The sequence below is a fragment of the Carlito syrichta genome, unplaced genomic scaffold (genome assembly GCF_000164805.1).
Source record: "Carlito syrichta isolate Samal-C Ts95f unplaced genomic scaffold, Tarsius_syrichta-2.0.1 Scaffold303144, whole genome shotgun sequence".
Taxonomy (NCBI): Eukaryota; Metazoa; Chordata; class Mammalia; order Primates; family Tarsiidae; genus Carlito; species Carlito syrichta.
The window spans coordinates 159,649-171,491 of record NW_007247240.1 but is presented as its reverse complement, the minus strand read 5'-3'; the positions used below and the strand labels follow the sequence as shown (position 1 = coordinate 171,491).

The 11,843-nt window shown below is 36.6% G+C and overlaps 1 protein-coding gene across 1 annotated transcript in view; it reads right to left on the bottom strand.

Annotated features, from left to right (window-relative positions):
• LOC103260222 (alcohol dehydrogenase 1C) overlaps positions 1-10,628 on the bottom strand; it is a 92,931-nt gene extending 82,303 nt beyond the window's left edge. Inside the window, exons 1-5 of the mRNA XM_008057864.2 lie at positions 10,510-10,628; positions 7,463-7,564; positions 4,094-4,232; positions 1,427-1,514; positions 1,112-1,328 (exon numbers count right to left, since the gene is read on the bottom strand). Of these exons, the coding sequence (XP_008056055.2) occupies positions 1,112-1,328; positions 1,427-1,514; positions 4,094-4,232; positions 7,463-7,564; positions 10,510-10,527 (564 nt within the window). The 5' untranslated portion in view covers positions 10,528-10,628. The remainder of the gene's footprint in view (positions 1-1,111; positions 1,329-1,426; positions 1,515-4,093; positions 4,233-7,462; positions 7,565-10,509) is intronic.
• Positions 10,629-11,843: the final 1,215 nt, after the last annotated feature.

Below are 11,843 nucleotides of genomic sequence, written 5' to 3'. Positions count from 1 at the left end.
AAAAACAGCAAGCGTAAATTTATGCAACTATGAGTGTATGTGTATATATTTTATTCTAACAAGTCTACTCTAAAAATCAAATAGTAGCTGTCACACTCTTGAACAAGGAAATGCATGGCTGCCAAGATGGCGGCCATGGGCTGAAGCATACAGAGTTTCGGTAATTAACGAAACAAAAGAAAACGTTCTGCCTGGCTAGGGGCAGGGCGACAAAACTATCATGGTAATTTAGTTTCTAATCTTGGCCCTAGGGGAAACAGCTTTCCAAAGCTGACTAACCAGTCTACCAGGAAATAGAAGTTAAAAAATATCTATAAAGAAGTAAAACTTAGAAAGACAGAGAGAAATAATTCTGCTATGCACTTTCCATCAGGTGTATTGACATTTACTTATAAGTTTTACTGCCATGTATACACACTGGTCACTAATCACACGCCAATATTATAGGTATAACTGATATCCTATGTCAGAGGCGATCTTCCAGATGGGCCTTTACAGGTCTCAGCCATGTAGCTATAGATGTTGGCTCCCAACAGACAAGGAAACTGCCAAAGGGACTAAGTGCTAAAGTTACATAAATTTGAAAGAGGTATGCTGTGAATTGTTTAAGTAGGCTAGGGGCTGTTGACTAAACCTAATCTCCTGTAGTCAGCCTTCACTGGGGGCAAAATGCTCATCTTGTCCCAGGTCATCTTATTGTTATATTCCCTTAAGGATGTTTATGCACTCATTCATTTACTGTATGTTACTCAATGCTTTGGGGTACAATAGTAATTTATGTCTTAAAAATAGAAGGCCTACAATTGTGATTTTAAAATGCTAGTAATTATACTGTGATTTAAGATTCAGCAGGAGGTTTGAGAAGAATATTTCATTCTCAGCTCTGTTACTAACCAGAGTGAGATTTTGGGCAAATAGCTTAATGGTTCTGGATCTCGGTTTCATAAAAAGAAGGATACTTCCTCTCTCAATTTTTTCTGAGGCTGTGTTTATATGCATAATTGAGATCCCAAATCTATGGAAAATAAACTCTGATTCTTGGGAAAAATTGCTTCCCTTTCTGTTCCTGAGTCTGAGTGTGACTGGTTTTATCACCCATTGTCATTCCTACCTTGGCCACTTTGACTGCAGACCCATAACCAGTTGTAAATCCACAGCCAATGAGGCAGACCTTCTCCAATGGTGAAGCTGCATCAATTTTGGCCACTGCGATTTCATCTACCACTGTGTACTGGGAGAAGGTACTGATGCCCAGGAAGTGGTGAAGGCTCTTCCCTCTGCAGGTGAACCTGCTGGTACCATCCTGCATGGTTCCCCGAGGCGTCAGACTGGGGGAGTGCAAAACACAGACATGCAAGGGCATGAGACAGGAACATAACTCATATGTAAACTCAGTGACTGCACAAAGAGAGGATCTGAAACCTACATGTTTCTCAAGCAGTAGTTGCTTTCCGGGTTCTTACAAATTCTGCATTTTCCACACTGAGGCAAAAAGAGCGGAATGACTTTATCACCTGGAGGAGGATAAAGCAAATTCTTCTTAAATTATCATCCAGGAATTAATAGAGCAAGAACATAAAATTTACATGTATAGATTAGAGGCATGAATCTTTGAAAAGTCTCCAAGAAATAGGATCCAATCACAGCTGTGTCATTGGTCATTACCTACCGGCATTGTCATTGGCTTGGGTTTATATGAGGCTGAAGATTCCCAAAGAGGAAATACAAATGTGGAAAACAATGTGAAATATTAAAATTATTTCCACTGTATTAACAGTTAATTTTTATTGAATGCCTTCATTTCTCCCGGGAGCTTCACACACATCTCATTTAATCCCTAGCTAATTAAATCTTAAAAATTCTCACTTTAAGTGTAAACCTAAATTTCAGTTGAAAATGGGCTATGATAGTTCCACTCGATGCTGGGGACATTTGGTGTTTTGTAGGACTTTGAATTATTATAAAATTTAGAATTTTGATAACCAATCCTTGGCTTCTCAAAGTGACTGTGCTTATCTTTATTGCAAAGTGAATGATATTTAAAAAATCTTAGCTCTTTTATGAGGAAAACTAACAAAAATGGGACCAAGAAGAATTCAAGAAATTCCTCTACAAGCTTCAGCCCTCAATAATGAGTTAGGCTCCTTTTTGCAGGTTAAGAACTGACTTTCCAATGTCTTCATTTAATACTTTGTGAATTGTCTACTTTTCCTGCTATGGTGGATGGTTCAGGGATAAAAAGTTAAGGTGTCATTTTATTATTAATTTAATTCTAACACTAGAAAATAGCAAGAGCTGAAACTTAAATTAACAGTTTATTATTTTCTGCTCACAGTTTATATCAGTATTTGGTAAGGGAGGAGGTCAAATCACAGTCTAAAGTGATTTTTTAGAATTAAACATAATTTTAAGTTTTAATCATCTATGCTACCTATCCCACAAGACCAAGAGTAATGATTGGCCCATAACATTTTTTTAATTTTTAACTTTGAAGATGTGGGGTATAATTCAGGGTTAGGTGTACAAATGTTGATTATGCAGGTACCCTTACTGATGAGGTGTGCCTCCCCCCTTCCCTGGCAGTTTCCCACTATTGCCAATCCTGCTTTCCACCCTGCCAGTTTTCAACTACTGCCAATTCCTTTCTTAGAGTATTATGAGAATTGTTCAAGGTCCACTTATGAGTGAGAACATGTGGTCTCAGTTCTTTCTTTCTGTGATAGAGCACTCAGTATTGTAGTCTCTAAGTCCATCCAAGTTGTTGCAATACTAATAATTTTGCCCTTCTTTATAACTGCATAATATTCCATAGTGTATATGCACCACATTAAAAAAAAAATCCAGTCCTCTTTCGATGGACAGCATGGTTGGTTCCATGTTTTTGCTATTGTAAATAATGCTCCAATAAACATGCGTGTGCAGGTATCTTTTTCATAGAGTGATTTGAGTTCCTCTGGGTATATTCCCAGTAGAGGGATTGTGGGGTCATATGGAAAGTCAATTTTTAATCTTTCAGGAATTGCCAAACTGTTTTCCAGAGAGGTTGTAGTAGTTTACACTCCTATTAATAGTGTGGAAGTGTACCCTTTCCCCCAAATCCTCTCCAGAATTTGTTGTTTTTTGAGTTATTGATGATGACCATCCTGAATGGAGTTAGGTGGTATCTCAGTGTAGTTTTAATTTGCATTTCTTTGATGACTAGTGAGGCTGAACATTTTTTCATGTATCTGTTGTTTGCTTGAATGTCTTCTTTTGACGTGTCTATTCATATCTTTTGCCTACTTTGTAATGGGGCTGTTTGTTTTTTTTCTTTTTGGCACCTTTGAGTTCCTTGTATATCTTAGATGTTAGGCCTTTGTCAGATATACAATTGGCAAATGTTTTTTTTTCCCCAGTCTGTGGGCTGTCTCTCCGCTCTCTTGACGATTTCTTTGACTTTGCAGAAGCTTGTCAATTTAATGAGGTCCCACTTGTCTATCTTATCTCTTATGGCATGAGGTTCATAACATTTTATAAATCAAGTTTATGTGGAGATGTAGTATGGAAATTTCCTATTTATTCACATTTTACCTCTAAAAATATTTATATTGATATACAACATACAATAAAAGTAAGGTAAATAAATACTTAAGATTAAATAATTAGTAATCTGTTACCACTCACATTTAACCAGGGCTGGAGGTAATAAAATAACCATTGTATATGGTTGTTGTCTTCTGCTATGTTTCTTTCACTTCCTTTCATCTAGTTTGTTTCATTCATTCCATGTTTAAGAAGCAAGGCCACATTGGAAGAGGAAATTGGTGAACAATTTCCATGTGCCCCCTAAGAAACACTATGTGGATTCAGTCATAGCCATCTGGACCCATTTGGTGAACCCAGTACACTTTCCACACACTGATCTGGAGACTCAGGTCTGAGTCTTACATTTTCTCTCTTCTTCCATTACTGGATCTATTAAGGCCCTGTCAGAAGACAGTGCTCTGCAACACTAAAATAAAAGCAATTATGTTGTGAATACACTAGCTGGTGCTCACTCTCTCTCTCTCTCTGCCTTTCTAGTTTTCACATTTCCTGAGTGTGAATTTTGTACCTGGTTTGACTGTAGTCACTCCTTCTCCAACACTCTCCACGATGCCAGCTGCCTCATGACCTAAAACCACCGGAAAAGGGATCACCAGGTTGCCACTAACCACATGGTCATCTGAGCGGCAGATTCCTGCAGCCACCATCTATAGGGTAGAGAGAAGATTCAGAAAGATTATGACCCTCAGATAAATTTAACATATACAGTTTTTTGAAATTGTGCTTCTACAAGTTTTCAAGGGTTTTACTAGTTATTCCTACTCTTCCCAAATACAAAAGATTCCATTTATCCCCAAGGATATTCCATCTAATACCTTCCTCTGTCTTCCTTTTCTGAAGTAAACAGAATAATCTATGAAATAACTGTTCCTGAAATACTTGTCTTAGACAATATACAAAGAAGTTTTAGTCAGAACAGCAATAGCAATCAGGCAAGAAAAGAAATAAAGGTTTCTAAGTTAGAAAAAAAGAAATCAAACTATCTCTGTATGCTGGAAATACGATCTTATTACAGAGCCCTAAAGACTCCACCAAAGACTCCTGGACTTTAAAAAGGAATCAGTAAAGTTTCAGGATAAAAAAATCAACACTCAAAAATCAGTAGCACTGCTACACATCAATAGTGACCAAGTTGAAAATCAAATCAAGAACTCAATTTTATTTATAATAGCAGCCACAAAGCTAAAATACCTAGGAATAGATTTAACCAAGGAGGCGAAAGACCTCTATAGGGATAACTACAAAACTCTGATGAAAGAAACTGCAGAGGATACAAACAAATGGAGAAACATCCTTTGCTTAGGAATTGGAAGAATCAATATTATTTGTATGCCCGTATTTCCCAATTCAATTTTCAGATTCATGCAATCCTTATCAAACTACCACATCATTTTTCAGATTAGAAGAAAACCCTAAAATTCATATGAAACCAATAAAGAAACAGATGAGCCAAAGCAATCCTAAGCAAACAAAGCTGGAGGTGTCATCTTACCTGACTTCAAATTATATTGCAAGACTGTAGGAATCAAAACAGCATGGTGTTGGGATAACAGCAGACACAAGGACCAATAAAATAGAATAGAGAATCCGGAAATAAACCCAAAGACTTACAACCAACTGATATTTGACAAAGCAGACAAAACATACACCAGAGAAAGGACATCCTATTCAACAAATGGTTCTGGGAAAATTGGGTAGCTACATGCAGAAAAATGAGATTGAGTCCTGTCTCACTCCATACACAAAAATTATCTCCAGAGGGATTAAAGACTTAAATGGCAGATGTGAGACCATAAAAATCCTAGAAGAAAACCTAGGAAAAACTCTTATGGACATTGGTCTATACAAAGAATTTATGGCTAAAATCTCAAAGGAAATGTAATTAAAACAACAATAAATAAGCAGGACTTAATTAAACTAAAATGCTTCTGCACAGCCAAAGAAATAATCCACAGAAAGGACTAATATTGAAAATCTACAAAGAACTCAAACAAATTAGCAAGAAAAAAAGCAAATAACTCCATTCAAAATGGGCAAATGCCGTAATCCCCCTATTGGGAATATACCCGGAGGAACCAAAATCATTCTGCAGAAAAGATACTTCTGCATTCATGTTTATTGCCACACTATTCACAATAGTAAAAACATGGAACCAACTATGCTGCCCATCAAAAGTGGACTGGATTAAAAAAAATGTGATTATATATACACAACAGAATATTACACAGCCATAAAGACGGACAAAATTATAAAATTTGCTACAACTTGGATAGATTTAAAGCCTATCATATTCAGTGATCTATCACAAAAACAAAGAACTGAGTATCACATGTTCTCACTTATAAGTGGATTCTGAACATTTATCATAGTACATACAAGAAAGAAATTGGCAGTAGCAGGACAATGACAGGGGAGGGTTGTGGAGTCACTTAACATCGATAAGCGCACCCGATTCCAAATCAGGCAAAGTGAGGATCAATGGAAGGCCCAATCTTCACCTGTATGATGATAACTTATGTACCTAATCCTGAATTTTACCCCACATCTTATAAACAAACAAAAAGACAAATACACAAACGAAAAAACAGGCAAATGACATGAACAGATATCTCCCAAAAGAAGATGTACAAATGGCCAACAAACATGAAAAAAACGTTCAAAATCACTCATATCAGGGAAATGAAAATTAAAAGCACAATGAGATATCACCTTATACCAGTCAGAATGGCCATTATTAAAAAATAAAAATACAATAGAAGCTGGTGTGGCTATGGAGAAGAGGGGACACTTAGTAGGAGTATAAATTAGTACAACCTATATGGAAAGTGGGTATAGAGATTACTCAAAGAACTAAAAGTAGATCTATCATTTGATTCAACAATCCCACTACTAGTTATCTACCCAAAGGAACAGAGGTTGTTGTAAAAAAAGACACCTGCACCCTCTTGTTCACCGCACACAATTCACAATTGCAAAGATGTAGAATCAGCAAAAACTCTCATTAACCGATCAGTGGATAATGAAACTGTGGTATACCAGAGAAAGTGAGGACCAATGAAGGCCTGAATTTCGCCTGTACGTAGACCACTTATGTACCTAATCCTGACTTGTAACCCACATTTTAAAAATAAAATAAAGGGGGAAATGTGATGTATATACACCACGGAATACTGCACAATCATAAAAAGAATGAAATCATTTCCTCTGCAGCAAAATGGATCGAGTTGCAAATCACCAACCGAGTTGGAGATCACCAACCTAAACAAACTGACTCAGAAATAGAAAACCAGACACCGCATGTTCTCACTCATATGTGGGAGCTAAATGGTCACAAGATGGAAATAATAGACTCTGGGGACACTAATAAGGTGGGAAGGGGTTACAGTTCAGAAACGACTTATGGGCACAATGTTCACTTTCTGAGGAATGGGCTACCCTAAGACTCAGTCATCACCAGTACACAATATGTCTGTATAACAAACATGCATGTATACCCCTTGAATCTAAAAAATAATAATAAAATAAAGGATACAAGAATGCATGTTTCTTTTATATCGAAGTAGAAATTGTATAGTAACAACAAGAAATAAACTAATGCTAATTGATTTTGAAATCTTGATATCTCTTTGCACTTTTTTTGTACAAACACATGCATTCTTTGTTATTTTACTGGGAATATGCTGTTCTTAAATCAGGTAAAATTTCTTTTTAATTTAACAATTTATATTTATACCATTCCCTGACAACAGATGTAATTCCATTGTCGTGATGATCATATAAAAAGTGGCTTGTAATGGAATTTTGGTGGTTTCTATTTTTAATGTTACCTAAATTTTTTAAACCTAAAATTAAATAGAAATAGAAAAACATGTTTCACCTTAATGCGAACTTCATGGGCCTTCGGGGGTGCAACCTCCACCTCCTCAATAGAAAAGGGTTGCTTGGCCTCCCACAGCACAGCTGCTTTGCATTTTATTACCTGAAAAATCAAGCAGAGATGAGACCAGTGTTTCCCTACTCTTGAGGCTAGGGAGTGTGTCTTTTCATCTTCCTACATGCAACATCTAGCCCCATGTCTGGTACCTAACAAATACTCCATGAAAGTAAGCAACTCTGGTTTACATATAACTTTGTTGTTTTTAAAAATAAGCAATAATAATACAAGGAGGGAGAAGCAGAATTAATAATGCTAAGACATTGAGATCAAATGAAATATATTCGTTTAGGTCATCTCTATGTTGGTTTTTTCTCCAAAGTGTTTATTCCTGATATTTCCTAATGTGTTTACCCACAATTGGCAGGTACATGTAGTTCTAAGTCACCCCTATTTTGTTGACCGAATTCATGTTTGTTCATATAAAATCCAATGCTTTCTGACTCAATTTCTGACCAAAGGAACTGACAACAGTAACAGTTACATACTTGTTTTCCTCCCTTGGGCGCTTTCTCTTTCTCTGTTTGCCTATTCTCCTTTGATTTTCTTTCTCCACCGCCTCTGTGTGCTACTTGTTTGCATCACACATTTGAAACTTTGTTATCTCATTTATGTGTAGAGACTCCTTAAAGATTAGATTTGAGTCAAAAATTACAGAGGTGAGAGTGAGTGGTGTGTGTGTGTGTATGTGCATGTGTGTGTGTGTGGGTGCACTGAAACCCACACATATATATTTCAAAACTGGAAGACTGTGTGTTTGAATTTCTGGCTAGCATCCTTATCCTTATGACCTTAAAGGTCATCCATATAGTTAACAGAACTCTTTCTAGAGAGAACTGACTTACATGCCAGTAAGATTAAAAATTCAGTTGATATTTATTCTTCTGACAATTCACTTTCGTTATTTATTTTTCAAATTCACATTTCAGAATGTTTGACATGGTCAATGCAAACATAAATATGAGAAGAATTTGGAACAATGTACCAAGGAGGGTCCTGAAAACCTAGTGCCTATGATGGGGCAGGCACACTGTGACCCGTGTGAGATGAGTCCATGCTTTCCCATTAAACCTGAGAAGGATGCCCCAGGCCAGTAGTATTGAATTAGTGGCCTTTTTAAAAAAATAGATGAAAAACATGAAGATCAATTGACCAGGGATTGAATAATTTTCCCAAAGTTCAAAGCTGGCTGTCCAGACAATAAAGATCAATTCAATCTTACATTTTCACTATACCATGGTAGTAAGAAGTTAACGAAAAGTTAAATGACAACAAGAATAACAATGACTTGCATTTATCGGCTAATTTCTGTGTATCAGGTACTATTCTAATTGCTTTACAGTATTATTATTAGATTCCCACAATCACCTTATAAAGTTGGTGTTAATACTATTGGCATTTAGCATTTAGGAAAATACAACGCAGAGAGGGCAAACATAAATAAAATGCTGTTTAAATAGGCTTTGACTTGACGGGGGTGGGGTTGTTTGCCTATTGCATCATTTATTGCTTTCATGATACAATTTGTTTACCCTTTGCTCTATAAACTCACTATTTCTTTTAGTTTTTTGAACTCATTATTGCCTGTAAACTTAGTTCTGGCAAATTTAATTGTTCTTTCTCCTAATTATTTTTCATCAGAGAGGCAAACACGAATCAGTAATGAATGAAAATAAATGAAGTGGAATAAGAACACTGACAACTGGCTAACCTCTGATTTCTCAGAGTCTGTTTTGTCACAGCATGTACAGAAACCTTAGAACTTTTAAGTTGTGTTATCATAGCAGGATCTTTTCCTGTGTGATCCACTCCAAGCAAACATAAAAAGACTGAAAATGTTTGCCATGGTCTTTTGTACTCAAACGATTAGAAACAAGAATTGGCCAGGTGTGTGGGCTCATGCTTGGAATCCCAGGACCATGGGAGGCTGAGGCAGGAGGACTGCTTGAGCCAGGGGTTTGAGACCAGCCTGGGCAACATAGTGAGACTTTGTCTCTAGAAAAAATGAAAAAATTAGCTGGGTGTGTGGCATGCACCTGTAGTCTCAGCTACTCGAGAGACCGAGGTAGAAGAATTGCCCGAGTCCAGTAGGTCAGGTGAGCTGTGGTGACTCATGATCATGCCACTACACTCCAGCCTTGGTGACAGAGTAAGACGCTGAGTTAAAAAGCAAAAATTAAAAAAATCCTCAGAAACCATAAACTGATTATATTGACTGACAACAACACGCATTTCTGTTCACCTGTAAACATATTGAACACACATATATAAATTTAATAGAAGATCTAAAACCAGACATTTGAACTTCTAGTGCTGATAAGTGATTCAAATTGTATTACTATTAATTTTCTGTAAAATTGTGTTGACTTTTATAGATACTGTTCTATAGGATGTCTGCGGAAATTGCTTGAATTGTGTTATTTTAATCAGAATTTGCATGTTGATGTTGTCTTGTTTAACCATGAATATTCTGATGCTGTGAGATCAATATGCATTTTTGTAAGAGATTTTATAGTAAGGTTAAAAGGATATTTTAAAGTCTCCTGAATTGAATTCCTCTCATAAAACTTTTGTCAGACTTAACTTAGCTGTGTTCATAAAAATAATATAATTACCAGAATAACATTTAAATTATCCTTTCTTAATATAAAGATATCTTCTTGATTAGATATTTTCTAACTTGAGATTTATAACACCAAGTCATGTTTAGCTTGTATAAACTATCACTTTACTGCAAATTCATTTAATGTAGGAAATGGGAAATAAAGCCTTTAACAAAGATTCTATGTACATTCTTGTTAAAGTTATTTAGGAATAGTTTCATTTCCACTGTAGTTCAGTATACTTTATAAATTATAGCATATATCCCATATTGTATTTCAGTGCATCATTTCTAATTTAGATATAAACTTAAAATTATTCATCAAACACTCTATCCCTTTATTGTAGTGGTGGGAATATATTTCCAACAGTACTATTCTTTTGCTTACCTTTCCTGCAGTGCTCATGTTGTTTCTGTCTTCTCTGTAGACCTGAGACCGGTGAGTTCTTGTGAAATTCGTCCCTTCTCAAGAGCATCTACCAGATATATTGCACAGATCTTTTATTTGCTTGAGTGACGTCAATTCCACATGTGATCTAGGTCTTTAAGCCACACTCATCTGCTTATTTTCAGATTAAGTCAAATCAGAAAGAAAAGGAAACTGAATCAATACTCAAAACCTTGACTCTGTGACATGCCAATGTCCGATTACATTTGTTTTCATTCAGTCAAATATTTCCCTACACATAAAATTTAATCAAATTCTCTCTTTCTCTTTACCCCCCACCACCTTAAATTCCACATTTCTCTCATTCTCACATATGTCATTCAGAGGTCTGTTTTCCTGTTGTCTACAGTAAGCACCAACTTTGATTCCACATGAGTCTAGTTAGGAAGAAGAAGGAGTAAGGAAGCAGGACAAATGAAGTAAGACAGAAAGAGCTAGGAGCAAGAGGACCATGTTAGATCTACCCCTCTCCTCTTCAGACACCCAATCAGTCACAATGTGCTCAATGAGACTGGTATTTCTGCTCCATCCAATACCAATCAGCATTGACTGAGCACCTCCCTGTGCCAGACTCTCAGCCGAGGCAGGAGGATTGAGACCAGCTGGGTCCAGTAGGGTGCAGTGATGAATAAGAGCCCAACTCTACCTGTACCAAGAGGCAGTATGGGCAGTGGTCATGGCATGGGCTTTGGGATCAGGCCAACTTCCCTTACCTGCTATGTGAACTTCAAAGTATTATTTACAGCACTTTGCCTTAGTTTTCTCATAAGATGAGGGTGTATAGTAGCACTACATTAAGGACTCTTGGTGTATAAATGAAGTATAATCCACATTTATCATACAGCTTGGGAAGCAGGAGAATTCTCAATAAATATTAGCTACAATTATGATTCACAAAATAAAGCTCATAGTTTATGGGGTAAAGGCACAAGCAACCAAAGTTACATATCAGTCTGACTGGGAAGGGCCCTATCACAGGGATAGTTTAGTGCTTGGGAGCTGAGAAGGAGGTGTTGTTCTGAATGAAGGACTCAGAGGAGGTGTTGTAGGGGAGCAGGTGTTGGAGGTGGACTTTAAATAATCCTGGAAAATTCAGAAATATCCTAACTGGGTCATTTCTATTGTCCTCTGATTGATGTAACTAGTATGCATATGGCTTTCAGAGAATAAGAGTTTGAGTTTTCGTTTATCCATTTGGAGGCATTAAAATTATACTGTCAATCATTTAATTAGATGTATTCTGTTGAACATGAACAAGTTAACATAAAGCATAT